The 19,012-nt window shown below is 44.5% G+C and overlaps 1 protein-coding gene across 1 annotated transcript in view; it reads right to left on the reverse strand.

Annotated features, from left to right (window-relative positions):
* SCN4A (sodium voltage-gated channel alpha subunit 4) overlaps positions 1-19,012 on the reverse strand; it is a 1,135,018-nt gene that overhangs the window by 843,186 nt on the left and 272,820 nt on the right. The window contains exon 2 of the mRNA XM_069238085.1: positions 13,152-13,467. Within this exon, the coding sequence (XP_069094186.1) occupies positions 13,152-13,409 (258 nt within the window). The 5' untranslated portion in view covers positions 13,410-13,467. The remainder of the gene's footprint in view (positions 1-13,151; positions 13,468-19,012) is intronic.

Genomic DNA, 19,012 nt, shown 5'->3' on the forward strand with positions numbered 1-19,012 from the left:
TTCGTTGTAAAGGCATTCCTGGTAAAGTCATTAGTAACAGGCACCCATTGATCCTGCATGCCTCACCCCACCCCCCCCAACCCCACCTCAAAACCTAAAACCCCCGACCCCCCACCCCCTCCCCAAAACCAAAAACGCCCCACCCCCCCAACCCCACCCCAAAACCTAAAACCCTGACCCCCCACCCCCTCCCCAAAACCAAAAACGCCCCACCCCCCCAACCCCACTCCAAAACCTAAAACCCCGACCCCCAACCCCCTCCCCAAAACCTAAAACGCCCCACCCCCCCCAACCCCACCCCAAAACCTAAAACCCCCGACCCCACACCCCCTCCCCAAAACCAAAAACGCCCCACCCCCCCAACCCCACCCCAAAACCTAAAACCCCGACCCCCAACCCCCTCCCCAAAACCTAAAACGCCCCACCCCCCCAACCCCACCCCAAAACCTAAAACCCCGGCCCCCCACCCCCTCCCCAAAACCAAAAACGCCCCACCCCCCCAACCCCACCCCAAAACCTAAAACCCCCGACCCCCCACCCCCTCTCCAAAACCTAAAAACCCCACTTACCCGAGTCGTCGCCTCGTCATCTGCGTCGTCCTCCTCAGCCAATTCCCTTGTTTGTACCTTAACCATGCATGTTCGTTGTTCAGGACATGCGTGGTTAAGGCACAAAATAACAAAGTCGTGGTTAAAGAAAGCGTTGTTCCGCTTTCGTTAACCAGGACTTCGTTATAAAAAAGTCGGCATAAAGGATGTTTCCCAGCGTTGGCTACTCTGTAACTGATATGGTTGCAATTTATAGTGTTATACTGTGGGAGAACTGCCTGGACAAATGAAGCAGCTCATGTCATAGAATCTTCATATCTAGCCTGCAAGCAGTCTGTCAGTAGAGTCGTAGGTTTGTAAAGTAGTCGTTGCTTCCCATCAAAATCACCAACGTTAAGTTACCACTAGTATCTAGTGACTATATATCAGGCCGCCGGTATGCCAAGGAATATGCATACAGCAGGGGGCAGCCCGATCAGGCAGTGGTTCATTCCCCCGCAACAGGAACAGTAGGGGAAGGGCCACAGACCGTTCCCGAGCATACTGCCCACCACCACCACCACAGGGGGGCCCAGGTCGGTCACAGCACCCAGGCCAAGTTGTTCTACAGGCACCGGAGGCCCTCCAAGCAATCCCGCTATCACCGAAGGTGTCTTCCAATCTGCAAGTGACCAGACAGGCGCAGCAGTCTCTGCTCTTCACTTGTAGTCAGCTGGGGTGGCACACAGGGCCAGATCCCAAGGGGCTGGGCTCGTCAAGAGAGGCTGCCCACATCCCTGCACAGCAGCCTTACCTCCTGACATCTGGTCAGCCATGAGGGCTTGTCTCCAACACTTGCAGGCCACCCAGCCTCCAATCCGGTCTCATCTGTCCTACTGGTAGACTGAAGGTCCACTGAGCAGCAGGGCGCTACAGTGATGACTATACTCACAGAGACCGCATATTTCCGCAGTTCTCAAGGTAGCGAGCACATCTGATCAGCTGCCACGTTGCATCGCCATCACAATGGCCGGTAGTGGTCCATAAGCGCCCCTCCTGCGTGTCGCAATTGCACCACTACCAATACTACCAATGTCAAAGAAAGGAATCAGGAGGTCACTAGCACGATTTGCTCTCGTAGACCTCAGCCACCAAGCATAGGCCAAGTGTAGGCCTCAGACACCTGATCTTACAGCGCCTGAGGTGTTTCAGGGGATTTGAGGGTCATAAGTTGCTATCTTGTACTTCCGTGCATGTAGCTGAAGTCGGGGTCCCAGGGCCATGTAGACAGTGCTCGCCGAGGCGATCAGACAGGAGGATGGTGTAGGATATTGTTTACAGGGACTAGAGCTATCTTTTAAGGTGGCCATATCTGCCGGCTACAGGCCACACCCCCTCCCTTAGGTGTGACATATGTATAAAAAGGGAAGGGGTGGGCCTGGCAAAAGCATTATTTTGCCAGGTCAACATGACAGTGTAAAACTGCACACACAGGCTCTGCAATGCCAGGCCTGAGACACATTTAAGGGCCTACTTAAATGGGTGGCACAATCAGTGCTGCATACCCATTTCATTTACAGGCGTTGGATACACATAGTACCACTTTACTAGGGACTTGAAAGTAAAATAAATATGCCAGTTGGGGATAACCCAATATTACCATGTTTAGAGGAGAGAGCACAAGCACTTTGTGCACTTTATCACTTCTAACCAGTGCTAGAGTTTTAATAACAGCAAAAACAAGGTCAGAAAAGTGGAGGAGGTAGTCAAAACATTGGTGGGAAGACCACCCTAAAGCTATTAGGTGTAACACCCCTACATGGGTAATATATAATAAACATGTTCCTGATACCAACTTAACTCTAACAGTTAACAAGTCTCCCCTACACTGCGATTTATCACTCAGATATGAGTTTTAAATACAGCTATTTTTCTGCCAACATCAAGTTACGAGTTCTGAAAATACACACTATTGCGTGCTAGTTGTCATGAAATAATCATTGCAGTTTTAAGACACACACACACACACATATACTCTCTCTCTCTTGATCTGCCTTTGTCTCTTTCAAAGTAGGAGAGATAATGGTTGCAATGCTTAAAATAAATTAAATGACAACATTCTTTCTACACTTTCCCATGCTTTTGCTGCAATTTGTAAACATAGAAGGTATTTTTTTAAACAAAATTCAAGTAAAAAACGAGTCTGTCCATGTAGCCTCTGCTAAATATTTTACTTTGTTGTTTTACAGTTAATTACAATTTTAATTCTAAATATTCATCTTAAAATGTCTCATTACCTTGCCAGACCCAATAGATTTATTGTAGAAGTTTGTAAGTAACAAGGTTAAGAAAATATGCTTATAATGCACCTTGGGAAACACTGTATAAACCAGTGTTTGCGAGAGGACCAAAATACAAAAATATTTAGGTATTTAGTATGGAATGCAAGTCTTCGAATGCCTTCCTAAAGTGAACAAGGAGTTAGTGTTTCTCTATCGAGTTATGATATTTTTTTATACTGTTGTAAATGGCCCTTTTTGCAGGGTTATCCCTAAACCTTTCCCTTCTGACCTCCTATTTTTTGAGCCAGTGCTGAGTTTCGTTTTTGCTGGCTTTAGGAGTCTGGACACTTTATCACTGCTGACCAGAGATAAAGTGCAAGTGCTCTCTGCCTAAAGAGTATTGGAGATTGGTTTATCCATGATTGGAATGGAAAATGTCACTTACCCAGTGTACATCTGTTCGTGGCATGAGACGCTGCAGATTCACATGCTTTGCACATCCCGCCATCTAGTGTTGGGCTCGGAGTGTTACAAGTTGTTTTTCTTCGAAGAAGTCTTTCGAGTCACGAGATCGAGGGACTCCTCCCCTTTCGGCTCCATTGCGCATGGGCGTCCATCTTAGATTGTTTTCCCCGCAGAGGGTGAGGTAGGAGTTGTGTATCATAGTAATAGTGCCCATGCAATCGAGTAAACATGTATGTACATAATGTAGTTTAAAGTGATATATTTACAAATTTACAAATGTTCAAGATCAACTTCGAAACGGCTACAGGCTCCCGGGGAGGCGGGTGGGCGCATGTGGATCTGCAGCGTCTCATGCCACGAACAGATGTACACTGGGTAAGTGACATTTTCCGTTCAATGGCATGTGTAGCTGCAGATACACATGCTTTGCATAGACTAGTAAGCAGTTATCTCCCCAAAAGCGGTGGTTCAGCCTGTAGGAGTTGTAGTTGTTTGAAACAAAGTTCGTAGTACTGCTTGTCCTACTGTGGCTTGTTGTGCTGTTAACACATCCACGCAGTAATGCTTGGTAAATGTATGAGGCATAGACCATGTGGCTGCCTTACATATTTCAGTCATTGGAATGTTTCCTAGAAAGGCCATGGTAGCACCTTTCTTTCTAGTGGAGTGTGCCCTCGGTGTAATAGGCAGTTCTCTTTTTGCTTTGAGATAACAGGTTTGAATGCATTTAACTATCCATCTAGCAATGCCTTGTTTGGAAATTGGATTTCCTGTATGAGGTTTTTGGAAAGCAACAAATAATTGTTTTGTTTTCTGAATTTGTTTTGTTCTGTCAATGTAGTACATTAACGCTCTTTTGATGTCTAATGTATGTAGTGCTCTCTCAGCTACAGAATCTGGCTGTGGGAAGAACACTGGTAGTTCTACAGTTTGATTCAAGTGGAACAGTGATATGACTTTTGGTAAAATGTTTGGATTTGTCCGTAGAACTACTTTATGCTTGTGTATTTGAATAAATGGTTCTTGTATGGTAAATGCTTGGATTTCACTAACTCTTCTTAGAGATGTGATGGCAATTAGAAATGCAACTTTCCATGTTAAATATTGCATTTCACATGAGTGCATGGGCTCAAAAGGTGGCCCCATGAGTCGTGTTAAGACAATGTTGAGGTTCCATGAAGGAACTGGTGGTGTTCTTGATGGTATAATTCTTTTTAGGCCTTCCATAAAGGCTTTTATGACTGGTATCCTAAACAGTGAAGTTGAGTGGGTAATTTGCAGGTAAGCTGAAATTGCGGTAAGATGTATCTTAATGGATGAAAAAGCTAGTTTTTACTTTTGCAAATGTAGCAAGTAGCTTACGATGTCTTTAGCACATGCGTGTAAGGGTTGAATTTGATTATTATGGCAATAATAAACAAACCTTTTCCACTTATTTGCATAGCAATGTCTAGTGGTTGGTTTTCTAGCTTGTTTTATGACTTCCATACATTCCTGTGTAAGGTCTAAGTGTCCGAACTCTAAGACTTCAGGAGCCAAATTGCTAGATTCAGCGATGCTGTATTGGGGTGTCTGATTTGTTGATTGTGTTGAGTTAACAGATCTGGTCTGTTTGGTAGTTTGATATGAGGCACTACTGAGAGGTCTAGTAGTGTTGTGTACCAAGATTGTCTTGCCAAGTTGGTGCTAGGAGTATGAGTTTGAGTTTGTTTTGACTCAACTTGTTTACTAGATATGGAAGGAGTGGGAGAGGGGGAAAAGCGTATGCAAATATCCCTGACCAACTCACCCATAACGCATTGCCCAGAGACTGATCTTGTGGGTACCTGGATGCAAAGTTTCGGCATTTTGCGTTTTCTTTTGTTGCAAACAGGTCTATTTGTGGTGTTCCCCAATTTTGGAAGTAAGTGTGTAGTACTTGGGGGTGAATCTCCCATTCGTGGATCTGTTGGTGATCCCAAGAGAGATTGTCTGCTAATTGATTCTGAATCCCTGGAATGAACTGTGCTATTAGGCGAATGTGGTTGTGTATCGCCCAATGCCATATTTTCTGTGTCAGGAGACACAACTGTGTTGAGTGTGTCCCTCCCTGTTTGTTTAGGTAATACATTGTTGTCATGTTGTCTGTTTTGACAAGAATGTGTTTGTGGCTTATTATTGGTTGAAATGCTTTTAACGCTAGAAATACTGCCAATAGTTCTAAATGATTTATGTGAAACTGTTTTTGCCGAGAGTCCCATTGTCCCTGAATGCTGTGTTGATTGAGGTGTGCTCCCCACCCTATCATGGAGGCATCTGTAGTTATTACGTATTGAGGCACTGGGTCTTGAAAAGGCCACCCTTGGTTTAAATTTATATTGTTCCACCATTGAAGCGAGGTGTATGTTTGGCAGTCTATCAACACTAGATCTAGAAGTTGACCCTGTGCCTGTGACCATTGTGATGCTAGGCACTGCTGTAAGGGCCGCATGTGCAATCTTGCGTTTGGGACAATGGCTATGCATGAGGACATCATGCCTAGGAGTTTCATTACTATTTTGACTTGTATTCTTTGGTTAGGATACATGACCTGTATTACATTGTGAAATGCTTGTACTCTTTGTGGACTTGGAGTGGCAATCGCTTTTGCTGTGTCAATTGTTGCCCCTAAGTATTGCTGTGTCGGACACGGCTGAAGGTGTGACTTTGTGTAGTTGATTGAGAAACCTAGTTTGTGTAGGGTTTCTATGACGTACTTTGTGTGTTGTAAACACCGTTCTAGTGTGTTGGTTTTGATTAACCAATCGTCTAGGTAGGGGAACACATGTATTTGCTGCCTTCTAATATGCGCAGCTACTACTGCCAGGCATTTTGTAAAAACTCTTGGCGCAGTTGTTATTCCGAATGGCAACACCTTGAATTGGTAATGTACCCCTTGGAATACAAATCTTAGGTACTTTCTGTGTGAAGGATGTATTGGTATATGGAAATATGCATCCTTTAGGTCTAGTGTTGTCATGTAGTCTTGTTGTTTGAGCAGTGGGATTACGTCTTGTAATGTCACCATGTGAAAGTGGTCTGATTTGATGTAGGTATTTAATGTTCTGAGATCTAATATAGGTCTCAGTGTTTTGTCCTTTTTGGGTATGAGAAAGTACAGAGAGTAAACTCCTGTTCCTTTCTGTTGAATTGGTACTAATTCTATTGCTCCTTTTTGTAGCAATGCCTGGACCTCTAGTCCTAGAAGATCCATGTGTTGTTTTGACATATTGTGTGTTTTCGGTGGAACGTTTGGAGGGAATCTGAGAAATTCTATGCAATAACCATGCTGGATAATTGCCAGTACCCAAGTGTCTGTTGTTATCTCCTCCCAATGTTTGTAAAAATTGCTTAGTCTCCCCCCCACAGGTGTTATGTGTTGGGGATTTGTGACTTGGAAGTCACTGTTTGTTTTGAGGAGTTTTAGGGCTTTGGAACTTCCCCCTCTATATTGCCCCCGAAAACTTCCCTGCTGATATTGACTTTGATAAGTGGGCCTTGTTTGTGAGGTTGTGGGTTCTGTAGCTTGTCCTCGAAACCCCCCTCTAAACTGAGTTTTGCTAAATGTGCCTCTGCTCTGAGGGGAGTAGAGTGCGCCCATGGCTTTGGCCGTATCAGTGTCTTTTTTAAGTTTTTCTATAGCAGTGTCCACCTCCGGCCCAAACAACTGCTGTCCATTAAAAGGCATATTCAGCACGGCTTGTTGTATTTCCGGCTTGAATCCTGACGTACGCAACCACGCGTGTCTCCTTATTGTTACTGCAGTATTTACTGTCCTTGCAGCTGTATCTGCTGCATCCATTGCTGACAGTATCTGATTATTTTAGATACTTTGTCCTTCCTCCACCACTTGTTGTGCCCTTTTCTGGAACTCTTTGGGTAAGTGTTCTATGAAATGCTGCATTTTGTCCCAATGAGCCCTATTATATCTTGCCAGAAGTGCTTGTGAGTTGGCAATGCGCCATTGGTTTGCTGCTTGTGCTGCAACCCTTTTCCCAGCAGCGTCAAATTTGCGACTCTCCTTGTCTGGAGGTGGTGCGTCTCCCGAGGTGTGAGAGTTTGCTCTCTTGCGAGCTGCCCGTACTACCACAGAGTCTGGTGTTAATTGCTGCGTGATATAAACAGGGTCTGTAGGCGGTGGCTTGTACTTTTTCTCCACCCTTGGAGATATGGCCCTGCCCTTCACAGGCTCCTGAAACACCTGTTTGGAGTGTTTTAGCATTCCAGGTAGCATAGGTAAGCTCTGGTATTGGCTATGAGTGGAGGATAGTGTATTAAACAAAATTTTGGTGCCGCTGTCTCGGTGCCGAACTTGCTCGGAGCCGCTGTCTCGGGCTCGAGATTGCTGTGTGCCGGTATCTCGACTGGAGTCGGATGACTTCGACACAAGCGTGCCCTTTTTCGGTGCCGATGATCAGTCACCTATTTTACGGGTTAAGCCATGGCCTGTTGGCGGGGGCGTCCCCTGGGCTTTTGTGGTCTTCTCGTGAGTTTTATGTTTCGACGTCTTACTCACGGTTTTAGGAGTTTCTTCGGGATCGAGCTCGTCCGAGTCCAACTCCTGGATGGAGAAGGTTTCCTCTTCCTCCTCCAAATGCCTTTGTCCTGTCGGCGCCGACGCCATTTGCAGTCTTCTCGCTCTTCGGTCTCTTAATGTCTTCCTCGACCGAAACGCTCGAAAGGCTTCACAAGTATCTTCTTTGTGTTCTGGAGACAAACACAAGTTACAGACCAGGTGCTGATCTGTATAAGGATACTTGTTGTGACATTTTGGGCAGAAGCGGAATGGGGTCCGTTCCATCAGCCTTGAAGAGACACGTGGCCGGGCCGACCAGGCCCCGATGGGGGATCGAAAAAACCCCAAAGGGCCACCGGAGCTCTTCAAAAGTCGGTGTCGATCTGTAGTAACTAACCCGATACCGAACGCAAACAATACCGTCTAATTTTCCGAGATTCTAACTAACTTTCCGAACCGAAACACGGAGCGAAAAGGAACACGTCGGAACCCGGTTGTGGAAAAAAAACAATCTAAGATGGAGTCGACGCCCATGCGCAATGGAGCCGAAAGGGGAGGAGTCCCTCGATCTCGTGACTCGAAAGACTTCTTCGAAGAAAAACAACTTGTAACACTCCGAGCCCAACACTAGATGGCGGGAAGTGCAAAACATGTGTATCTGCAGCTACACATGCCATCGAACATTTGATTTACAAGTAAGGCCCTAGTATAGTGCATCATGTGTATCCAGGGCCCGTACAAAAAATTCTTCTGATGGGCCTGCAGCACTGATTGTGCCACCCACATGAGTAGCCCACTAAACATGTCACAGACCTCCCACAGCAGTGTCTGGGTGTACAGTTTTAAACTGCCATTTCAACACTTGCCAGGCCCAAACCTTCCCTTTTATTACATGTAAGTCACCCCTAAGGTGGCCACAAACCCCCTGGAGTGTGTCTGGGGCCCGGTCAAGAAAGGCAGAGTCTTTTGCACTACAAAGATTTTTCTTTGAAGTTTGCCTACTTGAAATGCAAAAATGGATATAAGTACTGGTCCTCTGACCCCACAGAGTTAGAATCCTTCTGGACTTTCAGGAAGAAAAGCTGGATGCTGCAGGAGAGACTGCCACTCGATTTTGCCTGTTGCTTTGCTTTGCTGGCCTGTTGCTTGCTGCTTCTGTCCTGGGAGTGAAAGGACTGGACTTTTCTTTCTACACCCTGCATCCAAAGGTTCTCCAAGGGCTTGCATTAAGCTTGCGTCCTGTTAAGAAGTCTCAGAGACATCAAAGACTTCATCTGCCAGCACCTGGGCTCTCTTGCTGAGAGCCCTGACTTGCCAAATGGTGCCAAATTCAGTTCTTGGTACGTTGGGATTAAGTTCTGGTGTAAACAATAACAAACAAGGACATTGACTCCAGAGCAGCTTCAAAACTGGCGCTGCTGTCTGATTCTGTGCCGCCACCTCCATCGGAGCCGTGGTCCCCACTGAGCGGAACGACTGCAACAAACACCACCGCAGAACCTCCGAAGTCCCGCCACAGCATGAGTCTAGAGTGCTGTGTTACTGGGGCCCATGATACCAGACTCTGATGCCACCTTAGCACCTGTGGTGTGATCGTGACACTGCAAATACGACACCTCGCGTCTTGACCTGGTGGATTCATTGAACCCGCCTTGTTGTAAGGAACCAATGCCTCACCACTGACGCCTCAGCACCTCCATTGCAACTGTAACAAACCAACATCTCCTCTGTATCACAGTAAGGAAATGAAGCCTCACGTCCACATTAGCAGTAAATGTCTGACCCCGGACCGGCTCCAGCGATGCCTCACCTTCCCGACTCCATGCAATGTCTTTGCTTCCTCATTTTCCAAGGTACTGTACCTGGGGTCTGTGCGACTCCATGACCGGCCCGCACTCCCTCGTGAGTGGCATTGGACTGCTGGGAACGACTCCGTCAAGATGTCATGATAGCCCCAGTTGGAGCTGTAGTGTTTTAGCATTATACTTAGATTTAATCTTTGAAAATTTGTATCTTTGCTTGTGTATGTTGATTTTTGTTGTTTTGGTCTTGTTTTACTCAAATAAATATTGGTTATTTTTCTAAACTGTTGTGGAGTACTTTTCTGGTGTTTGTACTATGTTACTGTGAGTATGTAGAAATACTTGACACAATGCCTCTGTGATAAGCCTAACTGCTCCTGCCAAGCTACCAAGGGGGTGAGCAGCGGTTGTCTTAGCTATGTGACTCCCTAACCCTGACTAGAGTGAGGGTCCCCACTTAGACAAGGTGCAAAACACTGCCAACTAGAGACTCCATTTCTAAAGTATGCCAATATATAGATACATCAAATTTAATGGTAATAAACATAATATGCATTTCATTTGATCATGTCCATGTAAAGTCCTCAAAATGGTAATCGCATGGTGCAGAGGTGAGAGATAGTGAGGTAGTGTGTACATACAGCTACAGGAGATCAAGAGAACGTAAGGCAGGTAATCAGTATACATTTTTTCGTATGCTACAAGCATTTGAAACTAATCATTAAGTGTCAGGTCTGTTTATTTAGAAAGCCAACAGCACTGCAACCCTGTATCATAATTTATAAATCATCACCAGGACCAGAGAGCACAGTACAAATGTGTGGTTATGTGTGTGGGGTGGAGGTATGTGGGGGGTCGGTTAACCACTGTTTGATGGATAAAACAGTATGTTTCAATTGATGCAGTTACTTAATAGTTATAATAAGAGTAGCCTAGGTGTAAATTGGCACACACAGGTATTTTTTTTTAATAGCAAACGTGGCAGTGCAACTCCCTCTGTTCTCTCTTCATTCATCTGAGTATGCGTTGGATCCTGCTATTTCCTTTAATGATAGTGTCTTGTGCCAGATAGGTGATGATTTAACTCGAAGAAAGGGGGCTCAATCATCTTACAAAGGTTCTTTGGGTAACAGAGGCGCCAGTGCACCTGTCACTGACTAAGCAACATACAACATTTCACAAGGTGATAAAATAACACAAGCCAAGTAATGTCACATGCAGCGACATTCCAACCATCTTCAGACATCTCTCACTTATATCTATTGTAACACGTTTTAGGTATAACTATGCATCACAACTAAAATAAACAATTGAGCTTTCTCTCTCTTTTTTCTAGTTCACTAGGAAGGGGCATGGGCACTCCTCAGGAGGAGGTGGGGCTGATAAATGATTCATAAAGGATAGGGCTGTGGCCCTGGGTAGCATTTTGAAAAACTGTGGCCTGCCAACGAGGTGTAAACCTCTAGTCACTTTCATGGCCCCTGATGGAGTGCTGTGACAGACTGCTTTCTGGAGGAAGAGAAAACACTTCAAAATTAAGCAGACCAGATTGGGGAGCTTGCAAGCCCAAAAATTGTCAACTGTCAAGTAGCCATTCAGGCTGTGCAAGAAGAAGCTATGCAAAGGCTTCTGCCTGTGACCAGGACTGGGAGCCTAAGCCTGCTAGTCTCCCTGCTGGTTGAGAGGATATCAACCAGGGAATCCAAGATACCCGGTCTGGAGCCTGGAGCACCTGCCTGCTTCACAAGACCAATGTGCCCTGTGAGGAAGATGAAAGCATTGGAGGGAGCACGGTCTAATGGGAGAATCACAGTTGATTCCTAAAACGAGGTGTGAGGAGATGGCTGCTGCACTAATTGGATCATTGTCCATGTGCAGAGAAAAGTTGGTGACCCCCGAAAGGCCAGAGGACGGCTGCCTTAAAGTGAGCAGTGAGAATTACTGCATCAAACAGGTCATCACCTGTGCGTAGTGTTCAGGTGGCAACCCCATATGCCAGACGGGGCCTCTGTGAAGACTGCTGCTGTATCAATAGGCCATAGCCTGTGTACATTAACAAGGCAGTGACCACGTATGCAAAGTGGGGCTGACATGAAGATTGCTGCCATGTCGAATGGACCGTAACCCTGCACAGAGGAGCAACGGTGACACCTGTATGCCAGTACTAAGGTGCCATATTGGCAGCTTGTGTTCTATCAATTAAGAATGAGCAGATGCAGGGGAGAGCTGGAACTGGGATGCCAATCCTGTGTAGGCGTTTGATGAGGATGGGGTGTGAGACAACGTCAAATGCTGCAGAAACATCCAGGAGTGCGAGGGCCACCTCACAGCTTGTGGATATGTTTTACACAATACCTGACTACATCCAGTCTGGACCCGACTTGGCCTGATCCAATATTACTTCATCTGATGCTCCCAGATGGATATTAGCTGATGAAGAAGTGGCCATACAATGTATCTGACACCATTCCAGAAATAGGATATAAATAAAAGGCAGGTGGGTGTGGAACAAGTCATATAATATTGGCTTTATTGGGACTCTTAGTAGTAAGTATGTTAAAACAGTATCACAAATTGTAAGAGTAAAACAAACCAATTTACAGTTCCTTGGCTGTATTCATTTGGTTATTGAAATTTTTATTTTGTATTTGGTTTCATTTTTATAGTGCATATTTTTAAAGATGGCCTACTTTTGTCTTTTCTGCTGTATCTTCTTTATTTATAATATATTGCTGTGTATTACAGAACAGGCTTATGGAGAACTATTTCCCTCCTGAAAATGGTTGAGCATCCCTATGTCGACTTAGTGGGTCATTAAAACCCTGGCGGTCTTAAGACTGCCAGGGCCGCGGTGGCGGTCGGTCCACCGCCAATGTGGTGGTCCGACCTCGACATAATGGCGTGAGTGTTTGTTGGTCTGGAAGTGCTGGTGGTCCTAATCCACCAGGGCAAGGCTGTAAGCAGCGCTGCCCTGGGGATTACGAGTCCCTCCTCCATCCGCAATTACATGGCGGTAGCACCGCCATGTAAAGGCTGGCAGAGACAGGGTGCAGGGGCCCCCCTGGCCAGCCTCGTTGTGATGTTAACTGTCTGCTTTGCAGACAGTGAACATCGTGAAGGATGCTGTGGCACCCTATGCACTACAGCATTGCTGCCGGCTCTATTATGAGCCAGAGACGATGCTGTAGGCCTTTTCCTGCTCGTCCAGTAGGCGGAAACACCATTTCTGCCTGCTGACCCAGCTAGAAACTGATAATGGGGCCCACAGGAAGGTGGCTGCACTGGTGGCAACCTGCCCGTCGAGACTAATCCTAATGACCACCTTAATGTTTGAGTCTAGGGGTGTAAAATATTGATAATGCTTTCATATATCTGCCATGTGTACTTCCAAATGGATACATAAGGCCAAACAAGGCATTATGAAAGTTCTATCATCATCTTACTTATCAATCCATTTTTGACTGCCTTGGTATGATGATGCCCCTGCTCTCAAACAGGACTACTCTACTACATATGATGAATATAGTCACTTGTGTCTTACCTTTTGGTTTCTGTAGTAAGGATCAAGGTCCTCCAACGGCACGGCAATAACAGATGGTGGAGGGTCACCATATATGAGAGGAAGGTTTTTTCCAGCCTCCAAGCCATTGTTGGGCTTTGGGAGGTTTTCTTCGAGCACTTCAATTTGCTTTGCCTTCCGGACTAGGTCATCCGCAATCCTCTTTTCTATTGCAGCAAGAGATTCACGAGTAAATGGTTTGAGACTATCAGGACCCGGTGGAAGCATCTGGGTTGCCATCTTCTCATTCTGCACTTAGAAAGTATATGCTTTGTCTCTTCTGCCAGTGAGGTAATATCTGAAACCACAAAGACATATGTTAGTAACTTTCATATGTACCTCAGACATTTGACATTTTTTCCATTGTCAAAAATTGAATATATTAGTGTGAGGTAACTGGCACAAAACATAATTGACTGTATTTGCTATGTCATATATACAGTTGTTTAAGCACGGTGTCTGTACTTTTATATTGAATGACCTTAAAAAAAATAATTTAAAATTGAAATGAGTAGAAAGGTATAGTTGATGTTTCCTGTGCAAAAAATCTAGAAAATGCCATCTCCTCAAACACTTGATAATACAACAATACAGCACAAACCTCAGTGTGACAAACCTAACTGAATCTTCACATTGACAATCACAGATACATGGAGTTGATGTGGTTGGCTGAATTTGAACTAGGACAAAGGACAGATTTGGATGAGATGAAGACAGCTATTTTTGATGTCAGTAAATATTATGTGTAAGACAGGAAGAAGGCTATGAGCAGCTCAATAGATATCACTGCTAAGAGGCTGATTAGTCTGACTAGGAGAGTGCACAGATTGTGAATAACAATAGTCTCATGATCTGAAAGTTAAGCTTGAGTTTACTTGTTCATTGCTAGATGTAACCAAGAGCCTTTATGCGTTGCAATAGGGTTAGAACTGCAGTTTCAGAAGGTCTGATTAATTGCAGGGATCTTAGATGTTTCTCAGGCCTTTGACATTTGGTTGGGAGACCGATCTGTGGGATTTTGATAACCAATCTGATTGCCTGAGCTCAACTATCTGTTCAATATATCCAAAACTCATGTCATCCTAAGTAGAAGTCAGAATGATGACTCACACACATGCACGCATAAATAAAATGCCTGATTGCTGCTATGCTTTTCTGTTACTGCAACAGGATCTAAAAAGGCAAAGAGGGGTTGCTTTGAGAGATACACAGTGTTAAATAGTTTATCTCATACTTTGCTCACAGGGTCAGGGCTTTTGGAATTATGTGATTTTGAGACCAGGTAAAATAACTCATTATGTTATTTGTTGATTTTATTTAATGTATTGTGTTTTATAAAATGTGAACATGACCATCACAGTATCAGAGCGCTGTACAAAGAGCTGTTTAGGGTTACTGTAAAATGCAACACACGTGTTACTTCAGATCTGCGGAACATAGAGTTCCAAGAGTTAGGTCAAGACAACAGGATGCAATATAAAATAGAGTGTATGATAGTTTCAAAATAGTTCTCTTATGCCACAAGTTCTTCTAGAAGTATGGCACTGGCTTCCCTCTTGAAAAACTAGGGTGCGGTAATTGCTTTTGTTGAAGGTAGTGGGAGTTATATATTTTTTGGAGTAGATCCAGCGAAAGCATGGCTGGCTTGTTTTATCCTTTTATTAAATCTGGCTGGTTCTAGTATGAGGGATTTACCACTTGTAGAATCCCTTCCCCCTCCTAATAGTTTGATCCTATTTACCATGTACTTGGGCCCTGCGTTGTGTAGAGCTTTGCGAGTTATGCATGCTACTTTCGTTTGGCTCCTAGCTGCAACTGGGAGTCAGTTGAGGGCCCTGAGTGATGGGGAAATGCGTTCATAGCGATGTTCACCTGTTAAGTCTTACTGCTGTTTTTAAAATCACTTTTTTGGGGGGCAGGCTGGCTTTAGGTACAACTATGAGAGTTGAATTACCATACTCCAGTCTTGAGAGAGCTAGAGATTGAACCGCCGTTTTGAGATCATTTGACATATGAATGGGTGTAGTTTTATTAAAAGGTGCAGATTAGGCTAGTGCTTCTGGTCGCAGCCTATATATGGGCATGCATGTTTAGATTTGAGTCTAGTGTGACGCCTAATGATTTTATGGATTCGCTGATGGTTGGGGTGCAGATTAGCAATTTGAGGTGGAGTGACAATAGTTGCGTCTGTAGGGATCTAAAGGGTGGAGAGTAAATAATTAATTTGGTTTTCATTGATTCAGGTTTAAATGGTCTTAGACCTGTCAGCCATAGGGTGGTCTTTCCCTAAACTTTTTACCTGCTTGCCTCCATTTTGTCTGGATTTTTGTCCTGTTGGCCTTCGGCCTATGTGCACTTTACCATTGGTAACCAGTGCTAAAGTGCTATGCTCACTTCCCTAAACATGACTTCATTGGCATATACCTAATTTAGCATATTTAATTTACATTAAAGTCCATTGAACAGTGGTATACCACATACACGGGGCCTGTAAATTAAATGATACCAGTAGGCCTGCAGCACGTATTGTGCCACCCACTTAAGTCGCACCTTTGTCCCAGGCCTACCATTGCAGGCTGAAGGCAGTGTTCCACTGCCATGTTGACTTGACATTTAAAAGCCCTTACCAAGCCTTAAACTCCCCTTTTATTACATATAAATCACCCCTACGGTAGGCCCTAAGTAGCAGATAGGGCAGGGTGCTGTGCAATTAAAAAGTAGGACATTACCTTTTTAGTTTTACATGTCCTAGTAGCGAAAGAAAAAACAAATTTGTTTACTCACAGGCCTATCCCTTCCGTAGGGTAACACTGGAGATTCCTCATTAAAATTAATAAATTGTCATTTCTAAACCAGAGGAGGTGTTTGGTACCTCTGAACTTTTAATGATAAACCCTCTTTAATGGTAAAGTCAGATTTAACAACAAAAGTGTGAAAATGTCCCTTTCAACAAGTTGGCATTTTCCTGCCCGTAGCCCTCTGTGCCTGTAACCTGTCTTAGATCACATGACTGGGTATAACTGACAGTTGGGACTTTGTGAATTCACCCTAAACAGTCACACAATAGAGGGATTAGCAGAGCCTGAATGGGCCATTAACTGACTTGATGGGTAGGCGCGCTAAACACAGCCTCACTTGCAAATGAATAGGCCAGACTTTGCCACCACAAAATAGGCTTCACGACCCTGTATTGACAGTGCAGCCAGCTAGAAGCCAGGGCATAGGAGGCAGGACATTCCTGGAACTTCAAAGAACCCTTACGGGAACTTCTCCCAACATCTAGGAGCAGGGACCACTGCATAAAAAGAGCGTTCTCAGACGTGCTCCTCAATTCACTATTGTACCTGTGGAAGGACTCTGAGGACTGCCTGCTGTGTGACCGGCTGTGCACTCTGCCAGACTGCTGCTGCACCTGGAAGGACTGCCTTGCTGACTGGAGCCTGCTTGGGACCTTTAGAGACCAGCCCTGCTGCAGAGCCCTGCATCAGCACCTATACATAGGACTCTAGAAGGGACTCCAAGGGCTAGTTCAGCTGATCTCATGTTTTGAGCCACAGGGGCATAATAGCCTCCCACCATTTGAAACCTGCACCTGGACCCAGTCTTAGTGAGTCTTGCACCACCAATAGGTCTCTCTCCACTCCTGGCCCCTTGGTTGTGGTGCTAAAGATGTCCAGGTGGGGTAGCCATTTCCTTAAATGGAGGACTTGCTATTTTGAACATTAAACTTTAAAAAAATCATAAGTCTGGTTCTACTGATTGGATTTTGATGGCTTTGGTGGCAAATAATTTAATAAAATGATATCTATTTTCCTAAATGTTTATTGTGTTTTCACTGTGTTGCTGTTTGTGTACTGCATAAATACTTAACACGCTGCCTCTAAGTTTAGCCTGACAATTTTTTGTGCCTAGCTACCCGGGGTTAAGCACAGGTTACTTTAGTGACTTTTTGTGGTTCTCCCTGCAAGGGATAGTTGCTGTTGCTTGACCAGGGTTCAAACCTCAGTCAACCAACAACCCGATTTCTCACAGATGGTTGTGTGCCAGTCAGTACTGTGTTTTCCTCAGGGTGTCATCTTGTCTCCAGAGATCGTCTTGAGTTGAGAGTTTGATGTAGGGCTGAGTATCATCAGCATACATGTGATATGAGATTTTTGATTGCTTAAGGATTTCAGTGAGGGGTTCCATTTATAAATTGAAAAGCGTTGGTGAAACTGTAGATCCTTGCAGAACGCCCATGTTGATATCTGCTACATCAGAATGGGTGGTGCCAATTTTGACTCTTTGTTGTCGATTCTGCAAAAAGGAGGAGAAGCAGATAAGGACTGCTCCTGATAGGACCATTCTGAATTCAATAATTTTTTTCTGGCATTTCTGGCTGACCGTGTTAAACGCCTCTGATAAATCTAGACTTAAAAGTAGATAGGATTCGTTTTGGTCTAGAGATCTTTGTACATCATTAAGGATATTTTGTATGGCGACTTCAGTATTGTGTGCAGGCCTGAAGCCCAATTGGTGTTTGTCAAGTAGGTCAGAATTCTTGATGTGTTTGCATTACTGATCGTGGGCATATTTTTCTACCAATTTAGCCAATAAAGCAGAGAGTGTATACTGGTCAGAAGTTGTTTAAGTCTTTCTGGTCCATGCCCGTTGTTTTAGTAGGGGAGATACGTTGCCCCTCTTCAGGTATTCTGGGAGGAATCCTTGTGGGAGAGATGTGTTCACGATTTTCATCCATAACGGAGCGTAGGATTGATGGATCTCTTTCAGTAGGTGGGAGGTAATGGGATCGCTAAAAAGTGTGGTATGTTTCATTGACTGGATGGTTTTCTGGATCTCCCCCTCAGAGATCTGAAGCTGTTCCAGAAGGCTTAGTTTTTTCCTGGGACAGTAGAGGAAAGTTGATCAGCATCCTTGCTGTGTGTCTTCAATGTGGAGTTGGTGGTTTCCATAGGTTGGGTACTAGCGGGATGGGAATAGAGTTGCATATGGTTGCATTTTTTTTGTTTAAGGAAAGTGGAGAAGGCTTTGCAACTGTAGGTTCAGCATGTTTTCCGGATTGTTATTTTATCAAAAGAGTTTTCTGGTTCTGTTCTTCAATCTCTCTAGCTGAAATCTGACTGCTGTTATTTTGGCATTCCATGTAGCGTTTTGGTAGGAGATTCAATGCCTTCTCAACTGTTCAAGATGTATAATGTTTAGGTCCTTTCTCTAAAGTCATTCTAGGTATCTTAATTGTCTTCTTTTGTTGTTTATGTTTTGGCTGAACCATGGTACTGAAGGTTTAATAATTTTCCTTTTCAGACATAATGGAGCCACCTTTTGAGCTGTGTTGGTCATACTGCTGTTGTGGATATGTCTCAGTTCATGAACTGATGTTCGGTCAGTCCAAGGTTGCAAAGAGGCTTGGCATAGGCCCACCAGTTCTGTTCTGTTTATGTGGCTGTAGTCCCTCGTCCACTTTTTTCCCTTTTCGTTTCACCCTTGATTTTATTTTCTTGTGTGGCTATTTCTAAAAGAATTTGGTGATGGTCAGACCAGCCTGTTGAGGTGATGTCTAGCATGTTAACTGATCCCAGTTTAGAAATGATGAGGTCAAGTGTGTCACCTTTGTTGTGGGTTGGTTCATTGCACGCTTGAATCATGTTGAGGTTCTAGAGCAGGTTACTGAGTGTAGCTACTGTGGGGTCTTTGAAATTTTTCCAATGCAGGCTGAAGTCTCCCAATAACATTGTATTAGAGAGTGATGTAGCACTAATTGTTATCATTTCCATATGTTGCTCTAGGAAGACTGCTGTTCCCTGTGGATGGTATAAAAGGAGTGTTTAGGCAAGAAGTTTCTT

Source organism: Pleurodeles waltl, chromosome 6 (assembly GCF_031143425.1).
Source record: "Pleurodeles waltl isolate 20211129_DDA chromosome 6, aPleWal1.hap1.20221129, whole genome shotgun sequence".
Lineage (NCBI taxonomy): Eukaryota > Metazoa > Chordata > Amphibia > Caudata > Salamandridae > Pleurodeles > Pleurodeles waltl.